At 42.8% G+C, this 20,667-nt stretch overlaps 1 protein-coding gene and 1 long non-coding RNA gene across 2 annotated transcripts; one reads left to right on the top strand and one right to left on the bottom strand.

Moving 5' to 3' along the window:
- Window positions 1-6,637: 6,637 nt before the first annotated feature.
- On the bottom strand, window positions 6,638-12,676 carry LOC141575417 (uncharacterized). Its single transcript, XR_012502963.1, has 2 exons — window positions 11,073-12,676; window positions 6,638-10,171 (listed from the first exon to the last, which is right to left on the bottom strand). It is a non-coding gene; the product is annotated as an uncharacterized LOC141575417 (long non-coding RNA).
- A 1,186-nt stretch (window positions 12,677-13,862) lies between these two features.
- Window positions 13,863-20,356, top strand: MAT2A (methionine adenosyltransferase 2A). Its single transcript, XM_074354517.1, has 9 exons — window positions 13,863-14,080; window positions 16,076-16,153; window positions 16,248-16,370; window positions 16,664-16,776; window positions 16,864-17,007; window positions 17,154-17,372; window positions 17,596-17,778; window positions 17,928-18,061; window positions 18,736-20,356. The coding sequence occupies exons 1-9, from the start codon at window positions 13,990-13,992 to the stop codon at window positions 18,836-18,838; spliced, it is 1,188 nt and encodes a 395-aa protein (XP_074210618.1). The 5' UTR covers window positions 13,863-13,989; the 3' UTR covers window positions 18,839-20,356.
- The last annotated feature ends 311 nt before the right edge of the window (window positions 20,357-20,667 follow it).

Raw genomic sequence — 20,667 nt, 5'->3', positions numbered from 1 at the left:
TGACTCTTTGTCTCAAACAAACTTCAGGATAACTCGGAATGACCCTTGGCTGCCAGAAGGATCAGGCCTGCTGGGGCCTCAGCTCTAGCCAGAGTTAGCAGCCATGCAGGTAAAAGGTTTGAGTCACTGGAAGGAGAGACTTCCTGGGGTGGAGGGGAGAGGGTCCTGGCCAGGACAGGTGGGCCTGGCGTGGCAGGCAGCTCCTGACAGAAACACTGAGTGATTTGCTTGCCTTGATGGGCCCCACGGAGGTGCTGCAGGAGGCTACTCTCCAGGAAGGAGGCCGTTCTAGAAAGAAGGAGGGGAGCAAGGCAGGGAGCCAAGTCAGAGGAGGGCTTTTCAAACAAACCATGAGCCTATAAATATAACTGCCCAGGGCTCATGATCACAAGTGTCTGCAGTCACGAAGTGACCACGGTCTCACCAGGCAGCTGATGCTCCTCTCATTATTTAAAAAGTCATTCTTGGGGGGAGGGTATAGCTCAAGTGGTAGAGCGCATGCTCAACATGCACGAGGTCCTGGGTTCAATCCCCAGTACCTCTAGTAAATAAATAAATAAATAAACCTAATTACCCCCCTAAAAAACCTGAAATAATAATAATAACAATAATAATAAAAAGTCATTCTTGTACTGAACTAATGGATGCCAAGCCCGCAGCACATCCCCCACAGGGCCTGGGGGGTGGTAAGTACTCTCTGAACCTGAGCCAGTATCATGACTATTACTGAGCAGAAAGCTCCCTTCTGCCCCAAATATTTAGCCACTGGCCCAGTGCTGTCTTGGAAAGCATCCTGGTCCATGTCTGATCCTCTTCGTTTGCTTTTCCGTGATAAACATCTTCATTGCCTTCCAGCAGACCTAACACTACATGGCTTCTAGACATACCACTATGGTTGCCCTCAATAGACAACTCAGCTTATCAAAGGCCCTTTAGAACATTTTAAACATGGCACCCAGGCTTGAATCGAATAGCGCAGGTATTGTCTGACCACCCAAGAATACAGTGGAAACGTACTTCTTGAGTTGTCTTACCTGATCATACACAAACCATTATGCTAAGCGTGCGTGAAATGCTGGAGATTTGAAGATTAATGAAACACAGTGCCTGCTATTTGCAATTGCCCCAAAGGGGGCTACTTATCAACATACTTGAATGGATCAATAAATCGTGGTCTATTCACACAATAGAATATCGTATGGCAATGGAAATGAACTATCTATGACTATAGGCAACAATGTGCATGACTCTCACAGATACGATGATTAAAAAAAAAACAGACATAAAAGAGTGTATAAGTACATACTACTTTTTGGTCTTTTACAAAAATTTACAAAAACAGCCAAAGCAAATCCATGCTGTTGAAAGACTGGATAGTGCTTCCCCTGGGGAGGGAGATGGGGAGGGTAACAGAGCACAAGGAGTGTTCTGAGTGTTCTAACGCTTGGCTTCCTCATCTGGGTGCTGACTGCATGACTTATGTTCAGTTGTGTGAAAATCCTGTGAGCTATATACATTTAGAATATGTGCACTTTTTAAATGAAGTTTAGTTGATTTACATGTTGTGTTAGTTCTGGTGTACAGCATAGTGATTCAGTCATATATACATATATATATTTACACACATACATATATATATATACACACACACAACTTCTTTTTCATATTCTCTTTCATTATAGGTTATTATAAGATACTGGATATAGTTCCCTGTGCTATACTATAGGACCTTGTTGCTTATCTATTTTATATATAGTAGTTTGCATTGTGCATTTTTTTCTTGGATGTTATATATTTATAAGATGTTCAGGGGGGAAATATCATGCATTGGATCAAGTTAATTGGAGGAGACAGACAGTGAGATAACAAGTGCAGCAAAGTAAATGTCATGATAGAGAAATATACAACGTGTTACAGCCACACAGACAGAAGGAGCAAGGAGCCACGGCTCAGGGATGGAACAGGGTCAGGGAGGCCTCGGGAGGGATTCTGCAACTCAATAGGGGCTGAATTGAATACTAGGGAAAGAAGGTAAATCTTGTTTTAGATACACTTATAAAGAGACAGCTGAGATGTTAGAGGTACTCACCCCTGAGGGCCTCATTTGTTTCCTGAAGGAGGAAGGCAAGACAGGTCACCAAGATGAAAGTGGAAATGAGATGTGAGAAGCGAACACGGTCATAATTTAGAATAACTGGAGAACGAGAGCCAGATCCAACCAAAGATAAGTAAAACTAAATCAATGGGGGCCCCTGGGAGAGCCCAGCAGAGCTACAAGCCGTGAACTTGCAACGAGGCCATTCTCATTAGTGGGTGGCCTTTTCAGGAACATAAACAGGAAAATGCAGGGTTGGGATTTTTCTGGGCAGATGTGGCAGAAGCAAGGCAATTGGCACTGGAGAAGGAGTAGCTTAAGGAATCAGCAACACTGTCCAGCCAGGAGCAGAGAACAGTCAGTTGTCTGTGACCCCCTCCCTCCTGTTTTCCTCGCACTGCTCTGATCACTCCTCAGCCTCACTTGGGTACCTTTTCTCTGTCCGACATTTCAGGACACCTGGTCTCTAGAGTCCCACCTTGAACCTGGCCTTTGTTTCAGTCTACACAATGTCCTTATACTTAGTTTCAACTACCCCTCCCCGAGCTGATGTTCCATCTCCAGCTAGAATTATCTGAGCTCCAAACCCACGTGTCTACTCAACGAGATCAAGTTCAACACGTTCCTCAAATCAACATGTCCAAAATTAAACTCACTCCTTTCTTCCCCACCCTCTTCCCAGTCTCTAACCCTCTCCTTCCTTCTGAGTGTCTCCTTGGGCAGCAGCATCATCCACTCAGCTGTCCAAGGCGGATGCCTGGGCCCTCTCATCCTCCTTGTCCAATTAGGCTTCAAGGCTGTCAGCTTCCCTTTTTAATAGCTCTTCCCTGTGGGGCAGTCTCTCCATCCCCACCATCCCATTCTTGATTTAAGCCCCACTCTGTTGCAAAAACCTTCTGACCCTAGTCTCACATCTCTCCTCCATCCTCCAGCCTGCTGCCCTGGTGGTCTTCCTAAAACCCAAATGATCAGTCACAATGCTTTTATTAACGTAGCTAAAACAAGACTGCCCTGTGTCAGGACAAACGATAAACTCCTGTCTAAGAGATCGCTCTTCTATTTCTTTATCATTTCACATTCCTTGCCTGTTTTTAAAATACTTATTTTTTAAAAGTCTTACATTCACATGGTATTAAAAAAATCAAAAAGTATAGAAAAGCATCAAACAAATGGCAAAAGTTGTCTTTTCCTTCCTCCAACTCCCAGTGCCACTCTCCAAAAGTTACCTCCACTTCTTACTACCCTTCCTGGAAAAAAAGTCTGCATATACCTGTATATCTATTTTTTTTAATTTAACACAAATGAGATCATAGTGCTATGCACACTGGTTTTTTTTTTTTGTTTGTTTGTTTGTTTTTGTTTTTGTTTTTGTTTTTAACGAGATAAATTTAGAAGATCTTTCCATGTCAGTACATATAGTTCTACCTCATGTTTTAATGATTGGAAACTTTTCCATTATGTGGATGTATTTAACTGGTTGCCTGCTGATGGATGTCTGGTGCTTTCCAGTTTTTTGTTATTGCCAACAATGTTGCAGTAAACATCCTTTACATGATTTTGGCATAATGTTGCCAGGATATCCCTAGGGCAAATTTCTAGCAGTAGAATTGCTAAGTCACTGAGAACAGGCATTCAGAATGTTGACAGACATTGCTAAATTGCCCTCCAGAAGAGACAAATTTGTTTACACTCCCAGAAACAGTGCATGAGAGTGCCTATTTCCCCATAATCTTGTGAACGCTGGACATTTCCAAACTTTTTTTGCCAACCTGACGGATGACAAATGGAATCTCATTGTTTTGCAACGCATTTCTTTAACTATTAATGAGGTTGAATACATGTCTATTACATGTCTATTAGCTATTTGTGTTTCTTATAGATTGTTCATATCCTCTGCCTGTTTGGTGGTTAGTTTATGAGTCTGGGTGTGTGAACCACTGTCTAGGCTCCCAGGGAAGTTAATAGATTGATAGAACTTTATGAATTTCACCTTTGCCCAAGTAGGAGCCTCAACCAATCAAAGAAGATTGAGTGGTCCCTGAAAGTTTAAGTAAGGGTCTACTTCTGGAGCTTTCTGTCCACTAATGCTTGGCCCAAACAGCTGACGACTTACTATGTCTTGTGCAACCATCACCCCAAAAAGAAACTCTGTTATCTATTAGCAATCACCCTCCATTTTTTTTTCTTCTCAGCCCCTGGCCACCATTAATCTACTTTTTGACTCTCAAATAGATTTGCCTATTCTAAACATTTCATACAAATAGAATCATAATATGTGGTCCTTCGTGACTGGCTTCTTTCACTTAATAAAATATTTTCAATATTTGTCCATGTTGTAGCAAGTATCAGTATTTCACTCCTTCTTATGGCCAAATAATATTTCATTGTATGGATATACCACATTTTGTTTATTATGGATAGACATTTGGTTTGTTTATACCTTTTGGCTATTACAAAAAAACTGCTATGAACATTTATGTACATGTTTTTGTGTGAACATATGTTTCAACTTTCTTGGGTATATACCTAGGAGTGGAGTTGCTGGGTCACATTGTCACTGTATGTTTAACTTTTTGTGAAACTACCAAACTGTTTTCCATAGCAGCTGCATCATTTTACATTTTCACCAGCAATATGTGAGTGTTCCAATTTCTCCACATCCTTGTCAACGCTTGTTATTATCCATCTCTTTTATTATGGCCAAGCTAGTGGGCATAAAGTGGTATCTCACTGTTTTGATTTGCATTTCTCTAATGACTAATGAAGTTGACCAGCTTTTCATATGCTTATTGGATATTTATGATCTTCTTTGGAGAAATGCCTATTCAAATCCTTCACTCACTTAAAAATTAGATTTCTTGTCTTTTTATTGTTGAGTTGTAAGAGTTCTTTACATATCCTGGATACAAGACCCTTGTCTGATACTTGATTTGTAATTATTTTCTCCCACTCTGTGGACTGTCTTTTCACTTTGTTGATAGCCTCCTTTAATGCAGAAAAGTTTTTAATTTTGATGAAGTCTGATTTATCTATTTTTACTTTGGTTGCTTGTGTTTTTGGTGCCATAGCTAAGAAACCACTGTTTAGCCCAAGACCACAAAGATTGACTCCTATGTTTTCTTTGAGGAGTTGTGTAGTTTTAGCTCTTACATATAGACCTTTGATGTATTTTGAGTTAATTTTTGTACATGGTGTCAGATAGGAGCCCATTTTCATTCTTTTGCATGTAGCTGTCCAATTGTCCAGCACCATTTGTTGAAAGGACTATTCTTTCTCCCATTGAATAGTCTCAGCACCTTTGTTAAAAATCAGTTGACCATAGGTGTTTAGGTTTATTTCTGGCCTTTCAATCCTATTCCTCCAAAATTTCTTTAATGTGCTTTATTACCTATCTATCTATATATATCTATTTTAAATAAGCTTAAAAAGAACTGTAAAGAGGAAGGAATATCTGTATTCACTGTTTGGTTCCCAACAGGAAAACCTACATGGGGTCCACTTACCATTGGAAATTGTCTCTGGGGATTTGGTTGCTTAGAACAAGAGCAAAAGCTGAGTGTTACACAAGAGTCTTCAACACCCATCCCCCCACTTTTGCTCCCAAGTGTGTCTGAAGAACTTCAGGATGGAAGCATGGCAGGAGGCCAAGGGGAGAGGGCCAGAGCCCGGCAGCGTCATTGGTGGCAGTGGTGGGCCTGGCATGGGCAAGAGTCCAAGGAGAGGGCAGAGTCTGGATACACCAGGCCACGCCTGGAAGGCTACCCATGGGGCAGTTCTGCAAGATGGTTCTCAAAGGTCCAGCCAGAGTCCAGACACCATGAAGGTAGTCCAATCTCCATGTAAAAATCTCAGTTCTCAATCCAAAGGAATGCCTAGGGCAGTATCACTGAAATAGAGGATCTCAGAATACTGTAACTTAGGCTGGGACTGTGGGAAGTACCCAGGGTGGGGAGGGCTGTGTGTGAGTGTGTGAGAGAAAGAAGGAGGAGGGGAGAGAGAGAGAATAAGAGAGAGTCTACTTTGTAAAGTTTACATATTTAGAAATTTAAAAATTCAGTGGTCTCCCTGGGGACAAATGACTTCAAAGAATCAATTAAGGAGCAAGGGGGTGGCTGCCCTTTTCACAGAGGGCTCTGCAGTGGCGCTGGCACCACAGGCAGGTCATCTGGTTATCTGGGAGCTTCCCACGGGAGCTGTGCCACCGAAAATGCTTACTCTACCTTGGGGGGCCCACGAGCCTGAAGCCCGGTTACCTGCCACACTCCACGCTGTAGCAGTAACTCACTTTGGCTGTGGCTATTAATCTTTCTTTTTTAACTTACCGAAATAATTCTTGCAAATTTTTACACTTTCAAATAACACAAGAGTAAATACAGAAAGAGCATAAGTCTCATCCCACAGAAGTAGCTGCTGTAAAGTTTGGTGCTTAGACTCCCAGAATTTATACTATGAATCCAAAAATATTATATATAAATCTAATATGTATATATTTGTACTTACACATACAGAATCATTTTTACAGAAAGAAGATGGTACCCCATATTGTTTCAAAAATTTTTTTATACCAAAGAATATCACGGACCTACTTTCAATCTGTCCATATAATTCTACCTCCTTCTTTTTAATAGCTACATAGTATTCCATTGTGAATTAATCAAGTAATTAATCAATGATTTTTTTCAATTTCCCTGCTAGTATTCCTTTAAGCTCTTTCCATATTTTTGCTATTACAAACAATGCTGATATAAACACATACAACATATTTACATATCAAATGCTAATATTTCTTTAGAATAGATTGCTAGAGGCAGGACTGCAGGGTACTAGGGAATGTGAATTTAAATTTATGAGAAGTACTAGAAAGCATTCTTAACTTGTTGTATATGGTTGAGCTTCAGAAATTATATATAGAATTACGTGTGTGAGTGTATATGGTCCATATTTTTTGAGAGAGACCACCAGCTTTCTTCAGACCAAAAAAAAAAAAAAGGTTATGAACCATCGAGCCACAGGGAGCTGGCATTTCCCTGCAACTCTGGACCACAGGTAGGGAATTTGCAGGTTTTGAGCAATTTTATTGATCAGGTACTTGTCCTACCACTTCCCGTCCAAGTCCAGGGCCACCTGCCAGGAGAGCAGGTCGTGGCATTCACCCGAATGTCTTACCCCTAGAGTAAAGGTGAGGCGCCGCACAGACAGATACATACAGTCACGGCCACACGCGGGGAGCACATTTGCAGTTGTTACAACTTGGCGGAGGCGATGCTACTGCACCCAGTGGGTGGAGGCCAGGGATGCTGCTCCAGGTCCTACAGTGTGCAGACTAGCTCCCTCCAACAAAGAATTGCCCAGCACAAAATGTCAGTGCTGCCAAGGTTGGAGAAATCCTGTAAAATATCTGATTAGTAGCACCGACACACTATTTTGGACAGAAGAGCGATCACATTTTTGATATTTCACATGCCACTTGGACCCAGCTCACATGAAGTTTCTGCTTTTACAATTACTTTTGCATAACTCAGAGAAATCTATTTCTAACCATTTGAGGTTGAATTCTTAGAGTATCTTTTCCTTTCAAGTGGGTCTAGGTAGGTGTTCTTCACATTTTTTTAACTCCAAAAATAACTTTTAAAAATTATAGGCTACGAGCACATTTTAAAGTAGATACCTAAATTTTTTCATCATTAAGTATGGTTGAAAGGTTGTAACTTTCATTGTATTGTAAATATTGGCATTTAAATTATAATAACCATCACTCTTAAATACATCCAATGGAATCTAAATACCATAGAGAGTTAAGACCCACAATCATTCATCCTAAAAATACATGAACAAAAAATAATAATGAATAAAAATCTTAAATACATGAACAAATTCTTTAATAGTGCAAAAATTTGCATTATTCCTTTTTCTCTGTGAATGTCAATCTATTTCCCCAATAGAATTTTATACTAATGTAATATATTTTATCTTGAAAGTCTTTTATTGATCACCCTATCCCCTATTCTGTACCAAGATATGCATATAAATTCAAATATAAATTTGAAAGTGTTTATTATAACCACAAGTCTCTAAGAGCTAGCAAAATTTCCTTTGGCTTGACTTATTAATATAATAATCAGTATACAAGTGATCAAAATAACAACTATTTATAGTTTTTTATAATTATCAATCAAAAAAGGAAAAATATACAAACATACATGTGTGTATATATATTCATTTAAAATCCATTGCTAGAAAGAGACAGGGTTCATTACTGATCTCATTCTATTTTTCATTTTTATAGATAGAAGCACTCTGAGTAAACTTATTTATATAAATTAGTAAATAATTAGGAGAGGAATTTTATTAGAGTAATTGGTCGGGGAGTAATTAGGTTTGTTTATTTATTTATTTTTAGAGGAGGTGCTGGGGATTGAACCCAGGACCTTGTGTATGTCGAGCATGTGCTCTACCATTTGAGCTATACCCTCCCTTCTTTTTATTTTAAGAGCAACTTTTTGTTGTGTTTTAATTCCTTCTGAGTTAAATGCCCCCCCAAAACAGCAAACAAAAACCACATAATGATCTATCATAGGAATCAAGAAAGCTCCAATAGAGGCCAAACTAACGGGATGGAGGGGTGGGGGGGCTAGAGACAGAGCAGCCTGTTACTTAGCTACTTCCTTCTACCCTCTCCTCCTCCACGCGTCTGGTTTTCCCCAAAACTCATTACACAAATGAATTAATTCATTTCCCTATTAATCAGGTTGAGCAGCTTTTCATATGTTTCCATCTCCTCTTTGATGAATTACTCACTTACACTCTTTTTCCTAGTTTTCATGGGCTCTTGGTCATTTTCCTGTCAATTGGTACTAACCCTTTGTCCATCATATGTGTTGTAAACGTTTTCTTCTATTGTTTGTCTGAGGTTTTTATGTGTACGGTAACTTTTCATTTCTCCGTAGTTAAGCCTATCGATCTTTTCCTTTGTGGCTTCTAGATATTCTCAGACCCCACTGGTATGCATGTGAGTTTTGACAGCCATTTGGAAAGTAATCTGGCTGTTACTACTAACATGTAAATATGTACGTATCCTTTGTCTCAGCAAGCCCACTTTGAGACATCTTTTCCACAAAAATCAAAACATCACTTCATGGGGGGAGGGTAGAACTCAAGTGGTAGAGCACATGCTTAGCATGCACAAGGTCCTGGGTTCCATCCCCAGTACCTCCTCTAAAAATAAATAAATAAACCTAACTACCTCCTCCCCCCTACACACACACACACATACAAAAAGCAAAAAAAAAAAAAAACAAAAAAACAAAACCATCACTTTACAACAGTGTGTGTACAAAGATGTTCATCAGAGTCCCGTGGAAGGCAAAAATGAGAAACAACTTGAATGTCAACCAGCAAGGCAACAGCTGAATAAATTGCATGGTGGAGCCACACTATAGTATACTTTAACTGTTATGAAAAAGAATGATTTTGCAGAACAATGTGAAAATTCTTAATGCCACTGACCTGTATACTTTAAAATGGTTAACATGGTAAATATTATGGGTTTTTTTTTACTACAATCTTTTAAAAAGAGAAAAAAAATAGAATGATTTCTATCTCTACATAGTGTTCTGGAGAAACGGCCGTGAAAATTGTTAAGAGGAAAATCCACGTTTCAGGTAAAGTGTGGGTCTGTGTGTGTCTGTGTGTGCGTGTGTTCATAGAAAAAGGTATGGAAAGATACAAACCAAATTTTATTGTTAATTACCTTGGGGAGGGTGAGGCATCTATCCTTTGACTTGTAACGAGAAGCATGATTTTAGAACCCAGAGCCAGGCTCAAGTCCCGGTTCCACTCCTGTTTTGATGTGTGACTTGGACGCGTTACACGTTAGTTCCTTCATGTGCAGAACAGGAAGAGAAACAGTATCCGCCTTACGAAAACCGTTGTGAGGCACGGACATTAGAACAGTGCCCGTCACAGTAAATTACAGACGTTGTCATCGTTACATTATTATCTCCTTCAGCGTCGTCTTCATTGTACCCCATGCACTCTTCCAGCCCTATCTACTGGGATCGTTGAGGATTTGATTATCTGGAGAGAAAAACAGACAAAAATTACAAGAAGCCAAAAACTGAGAGGATTCACACAGTACTTGTTTCAGATCCCACCAGAGCTAGCTTGTTTCTGAGGCCCTGTCTGAGCTTTGGCCCCAAAGAACTGGCACGATTTTGGAAACACTTGACCTAGACTTCTTTCTTCTTGGCCCGTCATCACATAGAAGGTAGTCTCGAAAGCCTAGGAGCTCTCGTCTCAGCATCTCCACGCCTTCCCTATTGCTTTTCCGAGTGTCATCTCCCTCTGCTCTCCTGCCAAATCAACAGCTTCTTGTACTACAAATGCCTTCTCTCACTAGAACTCTGTCTTGACTGGCAGACTGGTAAGACCTGGAGTCGTCACACTCGCTGTCTGAGTTGCAAACACCTGTTTATCGAATCCTAACCCTGCCTCTTTCATGGAACTATGATTCATGGCCACATTCTTTGGGTTGAGATCTGCAGCCTTTAGGCAGCGATTAGATTTTTTTCTATGTGCTATGCAACGTTTCACATTCCACACATCTCATTCATGTTATATATGAAATAAATCAAAAACTCCTCCTAGTGTATTTTAACCTTAGGGCACTAATGTGTGGAATCAGAAATCTCATTCCTTTCAGAACAGGATGGCAATGAGCTTCCTCGCGAGTAAAGAGCTCTCTATGTTATTAATCATAATGCTTGAGACTAAAACAAGGCAGTAGCTCTTTTCATTGATTTTACATGGTCCCCAGGGGTCCCTCATTTCCCCACTTCTTTGTGCCATCCGTTGTATTTATCTCCTCTTTCCTTTTTTCTCCTTCCCTTTCTCCCACTCTTCTCTCTCCCTCTCCTCAATCTTAAGTAACTTCTATGTGTCAAGCTCTCAGCAACAAAGCTTGAGCAAAAAAGATCACCTTCTTATTGTCATGGAGCTTACAGATCTCACTGGGAGTTGAGACATGCATCATATAATCACCAGATCTGTATGTAATTTCAAACAGCACTGAGTGCCATGTAGGAAAACACAGGACCCTGTGAGAAATCTGTGTAGGTGAAGATTTCATCCGGAAGGAGGCAGCTGAAGGCTTCATCCAGGAAGTGGCAGCTGAGCTGGAGCAGGAAGGATGAGGAGGAATTAGCCAGGCATTTCCCCTCATTTAGAGCTCCCGGTGGGCAGAGACCAGGACTGTCATAGCACCAATCCTGGGTCTGCTTGACAGAAATGGGAGGAAGGGACAATGTGAAAAATGTAAGTCAATGAAAATGAGCTCTGCTTTGTTTTGAGAGTAATCAATCAATCTGTTTAACTGTTAAAAGAAAACCAAAGTAGAAGACAGAAAGAAGAATGTGGCACAAGATGAGGCTGAAGAAGTAGCAGCCAAATCACACTGAGGCCTTTAAGGGTTCCTAGGGATTTGGGTCTTGGTCCTTACAGGATTGGCCGCCACTGAAGGGTTATTAATTTTTTTTTTACAGCTAACTATTATGTGCTATATACTGTGCTAAAGACTTTACTTGCATCATTTTGTTGCATCCTTGATGCAATTCTGTAATCGTACCATTATTATCCCAATTTTACAGCCTGAGAACCCTGAGGTGTAGAGGGTAAGCTGTTTGCGCAACACGATTCGTGGCAGAGGCTTGACTCCAAAACCTCTACTCTTAACCATTAAATTACACGCTAAGAACAAAAACGAGTAGGTAAGCAAGCCGGGACAGCTGATTCTAATCTCCTTGGCAGGAACAGCCCCTCTGTGGAGCTGGTAGCATAGGGGTACAGGGTTTAATGACCTAATCATTGAATTTAATCCCCTTGTTCTGACTCCATATTAATCAAATAACTTTCTAATTATAGTCTGGCTTCCTGTATAGATTTTTCTGCTGGAAGATAAAGCACTGACCAGCCTACACATGCAATTTGTTCCAGTTGGGAATTTTATTACTCATTGTAAGTTAACAAATTGGCATTCTGCTTTTTTTTAAAAAAAGGTGAAATACTCTGAAACAGACAAACGAGGAATTATGAAAGTCTTACAGTTATTTTTTTTCCATGAAGTTAGTTTGAAAAATAGAAACAAATAAAAATAACATATATACTGTCTCTTTTGTAATTTAGCCTTTTCTTGCTCCCTGCTTTGAGGGACTATGGATGTGGCCATGAAGTCCAGAGATAAGCCCTTTCTTTACGTTCTTTGTTTAAACCCCCTAGAACAGCCCAAATGCTTCTATTGTTTGCCCATCAGAAACCCACCTCGCCTCCCGCCTGCCGCGGAGAGGACGGTTCTTCTGAATTTACCTAATTCTCTGAGCAGTTAGCAGCTGGAAGCGGCTGCCAAGGGGGTCTCATTCATTATCCCGGGATAATGAGCATCCTATCCTAGGAGCAGGCCGTTTCCTAATAACATCATTAAACCCGGTTTTCCTGATCTTGGGGCCACCGCGGCTGTAACCCCCCGCCCCTCTCCGCGCCCTCCAACCAGCCCTGCACCAAGCTCGCTGCCCCAGTGCGGGAGGAAGGGTCAACCGCCCACCTGCCACTTGTGGGCTCCTTCCAAACCCGGACTCCATAAAATCGGTTCCCGACTCACTAAATCCTCGTTGGCCCAAGTTTGGTTTTGTTCTTTTCCCTTCTTTCCCTATAATTCCTTTAATGGGCAAAACTGGCACAGACGCAGGTGGACATTTTAAAGTGAAAGCTTCAGGAAACGGAGCATTGCACCTTGTCAAGAGATCTGCTGAATCACATGGGCGACACAGGCACCCCCCCACACACACTCCAAAATATTCAACAGTCTTTTGAACAGAAGATTGAAATGACACTCTAAACGTCGACTTTTTTTCCCCTCTAAGATAGGAAAGTCAGCAAATGCAAAGTCAGCCTTGTGAGCAGCCTCCTTTTTCGGGCAGAGAAAAGGCTGGAGTTGGAGGGGCCGAGTGCGGCCTCCACCGTAGGGTCAGCAAAGGGTAAGGGCCTCTCTCGGAAACTTTAGCGCTGGGGGAGAGAAGAGGACGGCAATCGTTGAAATCGATGACAGAACGCTCCTTATTCTGCTTCTCGGCCATTTTCCCCACAGAACCATTAACCAAGAAATTGCTAGGAACTAGACGGCCCCCCGCAGGATCGCCCGCCGCCAGCAGCGCGCAGGGCGGGGATGCACAAGGCCGTGCGAAGGAACGTCCGCTGACCAGCCAAGATGGCCACTTTCACGTGGCTATGGGCCACTGGCTCCCTGTCACTCGAGCACCCAAAGGCGGGGCGGCAGGAAAGACCCTCGGGATGAGCCGGAGGACAAAACCCCCGCCGATTCCCGCCGCCGCCGCTGGGGGACGCGACCTCGCGGCCAGAGAACCCGGCCAACGGTCGGAGGGGAGGTACCATGTCACAGCACAGGGGAGCAGTCCCACCAAGTCCTTGTCGCTTTTCCTCCCTCATCGAACACGGAAGCGTAGAACGACTCTATATATTCGCATTTCCCCTTACGCCTTGTTAGAAGTGCTTAATATGGCGAAATAGTCACAGAAGGGGCGCGTCACCTCCGCTCCCCACCTGCCTGGCAGAGTGGTTCGGCCCGAGCTCCCCTCGGCGCACCGCCCCTTCCCCACCCCCCGCCCCGGCGCGAGTGGCGCATTGGCGCGCGGCGCCGAGGGGCGGGGCCCGGGCCGGGCGCGCGCGGGCGCCGTATATAAATACTGGGCCGCGCCACCCGCCGCCTCGTTCGCTGCGCGCCGCCCGCCCGAGCTGAGTAGAACGTCGCGTTCTGCTCGCGCACTTCGCAGTCGTCTTGCCGCTCCCTTTTCTCCTCAGCGCTACTCTCACTCACCGCCACCGCCATGAACGGGCAGCTCAACGGCTTCCACGACGCGTTCATTGAGGAGGGCACGTTCCTCTTCACCTCCGAGTCTGTGGGGGAAGGCCACCCAGGTGAGGTGACGGGGCATGGAGCGAAGCGAGGGGCGGGGCGCCGGGCCTGGCCAGCCGGAGCCGCCGGCCGCGGTGCGCACGCCGGTGACCCTCCCCCGGCGGGCGGTGGGGAGAGCGCGGCCGCGCGCCCTCCTCGTGGCGCCGCCGGTGCCGAGCGCGTGGCCGCCGCTCCCCTCACTCCTCCCCTCCCATCCGGCCGCGCGCCCCGGCATGCGGAAGATTCCAGAAAACGAGAAGGGCGGGGGCCGCGGCCGCTCGTGCTCTACCCGGGGAGGGCACGGTTTCCGCCTCCCCGCCCTGCGGGCCGAGCCGCCTCGAGTGGGCGGCCGGCCCCGCGTGCTCGCGGCCGGCCCGCGGGAGCGCGCGCCCCGCATTGCAGCCGCAACCACGTGTTTGCCGCATGTGTCCTCGGCGAGGGAGCCGGCGGGTGACCCGGGTTTGCGGAGCGGGGCCCGGGGCCCGGGCCTCGGAGGGGGTCCCCTCTTCCCGTTAATTCCCTCCCTCTGGTCCACGCTCCACTGAAGACTATGACGTGCCCTTAGGCGGTTATGGCCTTGCGTCAAGGTGACAGCCTCCAACTAAATATAGCGCGCGTCGGAGGAGGCCTGCCTTATTTGGACCGCGCGTGAGGAGGACAGGAAGCGTGAATTAAGTGTAAGCTGCCATTGCGTTGGGTCTCCTTTTAAAGTCTGCGGGGCTGACCCTCAGGCAAGGTTTTACTTCACTTGTCCTCCGGGCTTTGTCCACTCGTCCGCCATGATGGAGATCAGTTTACACGCGCACGAGTGAAGCTGTTGGAAGGAGCTTTCGATCTCAGCCTGGAAAACTCACCTAGTAAAAGATCGTTATTTTACTGGAGTGTTCCAGCCCTTTCTTAGGATGACCACGATGACAGATACCTAGTCTGATGGGTTAAGGATCCATTTCTCTAGTAAGTCTTCTGTGCCTATGATGAAATCCCAGGAGCAACCTCGTGGTATGGGGAGGACAAACCCCAAGATCTGCTGAGTGAAGGTCAAGTGTGGTGTGGTGACTTTTCCCCTAAGTACTGAGACGTTATCATACGTATTAGACCCGCCTTCTATTAATTTCATTTAAGTCCCAGCGTTTGCGTTAGATTAAGTCTTTGGCCTCTGACTTGACTGTAGCACACATTTCACTTTAATTTTTTTGGATGGTTATAGAAAATTTAGGAAAGTGATGTTTGGGAGTTTATTACTGTTCCCGCTCCTAATTTTTAATAGAAGGCAGTGCAGTGGGGGGAAGAACATCAAGGATTCAGCCTGCGTTTGGGGATTTCCCACACTGTTCCGTTCTTGTTTCCTTGTCTCCTCTTAAGATGAAATGATTTGTTCACAAAGTGTCCTTGCTTTCATCTAACTCTTTAGGAGGCACTTCTGTAAATGACAGTATTTCTTATTGCCCTAATTGGTGCTTCTTAGGGTCAGAGAGAAATTGATAAGATAAACAATTCACCTCTCTGGCTGGTTAGATTTATAATACAAACTAAACTTTAGGGATAAAATGTAATTACAATTGTTCTTGAAAAATAATACTCCTTGCTTTGTTTTTGGATGGAAGATAAACATACCTTAAAGGTGGAACTGAAGTCCTTGTAAGGTGCAAAGTGCATTATGTTGCAAAGGGTTTAAATGTATTAAACATGCTGAGTGTTTTGCTGGCTTTTCTGGATTGGTGATCTTGTGCAGCTATACTAAGACTCAGGTGTAGGTAACATGTAGCACTGTGTCCATCATTTGTTCTTCAAGCAAGTGGTTTCTGTAAAAGCAGTGCTTTCCGTAGACAGCAGGTAGAAGAATGCCACTGAAAATGAACACTTGAACGGGTTAAATTGGTAAACTTTATGTCCTGTAAGTTTTGCCGCAATTTTTAAAAGAAAGCTCTCACAAACATCTTTACAGCTGTAGTTAAAAGGAAGGAGTATGACACACTAACAGTTAGTTAAAGAAATTGAGTAAGGAATTTTTTTTCCAGATAAGATTTGTGACCAGATCAGTGATGCTGTCCTTGATGCCCACCTTCAGCAGGACCCTGACGCCAAAGTGGCTTGTGGTAGGTTCAGAACACTGCTTTCTCAGCTGATGAAAAAGTAATGTGAAAATGACTTTGTAAAAGTGATGTTTGAGTGTGAACCTCTCTTTTATAGAAACTGTTGCTAAAACTGGAATGATCCTTCTTGCTGGAGAAATCACATCCAGAGCTGCTGTTGACTACCAGAAAGTGGTTCGTGAAACCATTAAACACATTGGATATGATGATTCTTCCAAAGGTGTGTTTTAATGAGTTGGCTTTTCTAATCTCATTTTTTCAGACCTTTTCTTCAGTCTTCTCTAGCTCTATTTTCTAGAATGTTCCCAGGAATCTTTAATGCCACTTGTATACTTTTACTGTCTTTTTGTCCCAGTGCTGTTCTGGTGTCCAAAAGTGCTAAGTTTTAGGTATCTGATTTCTTCAGCAGTATTTACAATTGTAGATAATTGTTGTAAATACTAAGTATTGCTATAGCCTCCTTCTTTTTTTTTTTTTTTTTTTTTTTTAAACAAATCATTGCTTTGTTTATAGGGTTTGACTACAAGACTTGTAATGTGCTAGTAGCTTTGGAGCAGCAGTCACCAGATATTGCTCAAGGTGTTCATCTTGACCGGAATGAGGAAGACATTGGTGCAGGAGACCAGGTATCTTGGTAGACATTTCTTTGCATTACTTCTAACATTAAATTCTGAAGCATGGATTTATCACATTGGTGACTTTTCTTTTTCTAGGGTTTGATGTTTGGGTATGCCACTGATGAAACTGAGGAATGTATGCCTTTAACCATTGTCTTAGCACACAAGCTCAATGCGAAATTGGCTGAGCTACGCCGAAATGGCACTTTGCCTTGGTTACGCCCTGATTCTAAAACTCAAGTGAGTGGAAATCATCATAAAATTAGATTACACACGTTGAGTTGGCACAGAACATCAGTAAAGTTGTTTGATTAAAGTTAAAGAATAGCATTTGTCTTGTTTGGTAGACTGATGGTCTTGATGGTCTGATCTGCTTTGCTTTCAAGGTGACTGTGCAGTATATGCAGGATCGAGGTGCTGTGCTTCCCATCAGAGTCCACACAATTGTTATATCTGTTCAGCATGATGAAGAAGTTTGTCTTGATGAGATGAGGGATGCCCTAAAGGAGAAAGTCATCAAAGCTGTGGTACCTGCAAAATATCTTGATGAGGATACAATCTATCATCTACAGCCAAGTGGCAGATTTGTTATTGGTGGGCCTCAGGTAAGGCCTTACAGTGTTGATTCAGCTTGCTTTTTTTGATCTTCTGTCATGGTTACTTGCAAAAATTTGGCTACTTTCACCTTTTTTCTAGGTTGTTTTTGAAGTCTACATGTGAATCTTCTGAGGAAATTTCCTGAGTGATACTGAATAAGCATTTAACAAGCCTGATCTAGAACCACTGGAAAGGGTTAGGCGTAAAGTGACTTAAATCCTGTAATTTCAGGGTGATGCTGGTTTGACTGGCCGGAAAATCATTGTGGACACTTACGGCGGTTGGGGAGCTCATGGAGGAGGTGCCTTTTCAGGAAAGGATTATACCAAGGTGGACCGTTCAGCTGCTTATGCCGCTCGTTGGGTGGCAAAATCCCTTGTTAAAGGAGGTCTGTGCAGAAGGGTTCTTGTTCAGGTATATACTCTTTTATACAACTGGGATGATTAAAAGGCATATAAGGGGGGCATTTGGTAAATTATCTGTGGTCTTTTTTTATACCAGTGTATTACACTTGTACGTGGGTTTTTTGATCACTGACTTTTATGACATTTAAATTCTTTTAGGTCTCTTATGCTATTGGAGTATCTCATCCATTGTCTATCTCCATTTTCCATTATGGCACCTCTCAGAAGAGTGAGAGAGAGCTATTAGAGATTGTGAAGAAGAACTTTGACCTCCGCCCTGGGGTCATTGTCAGGTAAAGATGGTAAAGCCTATTGCTAGTGAAAAAATATTGAGGGTGTGGGTGTGTATGTCTGTGTATTTCGATGTGTCCAAATCTGAGGGTCAAGGTGTGAAAGAAGACTCAAGTGGGGAAATACTTTAATTCCTAGAACGTGTTGATGTCATCTTTTCAATTGCCTTCATTAAAGGCTTAAATTACTAGGAAAAATCTAAAATTACAGTGCTCCACAACTTAGACTGACTACCCTAGAAAGTCCTCCACATTTGATACGAGGCTTTGTTCGTGTTACCTAAGGAATGTTTACTTAACAGAAATTAGTACAAATAAATGGAATGTTCATGGCTGTTATAAAGAAAATAACCATAGTAGGGTGTGGGCATGGGACCTCGGTAAGTATTCCATGATCTTAGATGAGCTTTTGACACTTGGAATTTCTCAGAATAATGACAAGTTTTCATATTTGTTGAGCCAGGGACGGAAAAACAAGAACTATAGTTACTAATAAGGACTGTGCAAGGAGTTTGGACACCAGGGAAGTAACAAACACTTTTGCCACAAACTTCTTTCCTAGCACACCCCAGAGAACTGAACTCATTTGCCAGGAGTCTTGAAAATGAGTCTTGCTGATTGTTTTGCTTTATTTTAATTGAATGCTACATATTAAGTTACGGACTTGTATATTCCAGGGATCTGGATCTGAAGAAGCCAATTTATCAGAGGACTGCAGCCTATGGCCACTTTGGTAGGGACAGCTTCCCATGGGAAGTGCCCAAAAAGCTTAAATATTGAAAGTGTTAGCCTTTTTTCCCCAGACTTGTTGGCGTAGGCTACAGAGAAGCCTTCAAGCTCTGAGGGAAAGGGCCCTTCTTCCTAAATTTTCCTGTCCTCTTTCAGCTCCTGATCAGTTGCAGTCACTCTAGTCAATGACATGAATTTTAGCTTGTGTGGGGGACTGTAAGTTGGGCTTGCTATTCTGTCCCTAGGTGTTTTGTTCACCATTATAATGAATTTAGTGAGCATAGGTGATCCATGTAACTGCCTAGAAACAAACCAACAACACTGTAGTAAATAATGCTTTGAAATTGAACCTTTGTGCCCTATCAACCCAACCTTCTAAAATCCTAATTGCATTGAGTTTCCCACCAAATGCTGAAAATGTCCTTGTAATGTGCACGTAAAGTACTTGTAGTTCCATTATAGCCTCTTGTCTGGCAATGCCACAGCCCTGTCAGCATGAATTTGTAATGTCTTGAGCTCTATTATGAATGTGAAGCCTTCCCTTATCCTCCCTATAACTTGATCCATTTCTAATTATGTAGCTCTTTGTCAGGGAGCGTTCCCTATCCAATCACTCTTGCATGTAACGCAAGTTCCAATTGGAGCTCTAGCCTGACATCAGAAAAAAAAAAAGGCAGTTACCATTAAACCATCTCCCTGGTGCTTATGCTCTTAATTGCCATCTTTAAACAGCACCAAATCAAAATCTCTCCACTTTTCAGCTGTCTTTTGGAGGACGTACGTAATAAGGTTTTTATTTAGTAAACCAATCCTATGCATGGTTTCAGCACTAGCCAAACCACCAACTCCTAGCTCTAGAAAAACAGGCACTTGGCACCCTTGTGATGTGATACAGAGAAGTCACAGGGCAGTACCTGAGGGTCTGTAGGTTGCACACTTTGGTACCAGATAACTTTTTTTTTTCTTTATAAGAAAGACTGAGTACTCCACACTGCACAATAACTCCTCCCAAGGTTTTAACTTTGTTTTGTTTTCAAAACCAGGTCCAATGAGCTTTCTGAACAGCTGGTGTAGCTACAGAGAAACCAGCTTCCTTCAGAGAGCAGTGCTTTTGGCGGGGAGGAGGAAATCCCTTCATACTTGAACATTTTCTAATCGCTTATTTATTGTATTCTGGGGTATGGCGTAAGTACAGAGAAGCCATCACCTCAGATGGCAGCTTTTAAAAGATTTTTTTTTTTTTCTTCAACACCATGATTCCTTTAACATGTTTCCAGCATTCCCAGGTAGGCCAAGGTGTCCTACAGAAAAACCTTGGGTTAGACCTACAGGGGGTCTGGCTGGTGTTAACAGAAGGGAGGGCAGAGCTGGTGCGGCTGGCCATGGAGAAAGCTGACTTGGCTGGTGTGGTACAGAGAAGCCAGCTTGTTTACATGCTTATTCCATGACTGCTTGCCCTAAGCAGAAAGTGCCTTTCAGGATCTATTTTTGGAGGTTTATTACGTATGTCTGGTTCTCAATTCCAACAGTTTAATGAAGATCTAAATAAAATGCTAGGTTCTACCTTAACCTGTGTCCATTATTATTTTCAAATGTTTTGGTTTGAATGAATCAAACACACTTTTTAACCCTGAGTAACTGTAATCCCATCTGTGGTTCAAAGAAATGGCTTCAACCCCTGACTGCAGGCATTCAGAAGGTTTGTAAATCACATCCCTAACACTGGGAAGAAAGTTCAAGACTGGATCTCAGCCTTTTTTGGCCAATGCAGTGGACAAAATTCATGTCTCATTGCAGTAGCCACTTCTATGCTGTCAGCAATGTCTTAAATTATCTAAAATTAAGGGCATAAAAACCACTAATGTGAGTTGTGTGATAAT

Source organism: Camelus bactrianus, chromosome 28, assembly GCF_048773025.1.
Source record: "Camelus bactrianus isolate YW-2024 breed Bactrian camel chromosome 28, ASM4877302v1, whole genome shotgun sequence".
Classification (NCBI taxonomy): Eukaryota; Metazoa; Chordata; class Mammalia; order Artiodactyla; family Camelidae; genus Camelus; species Camelus bactrianus.
The sequence above is the reverse complement of the archived record's forward strand: the minus strand, read 5'-3'. Positions and strand labels throughout refer to the sequence as shown.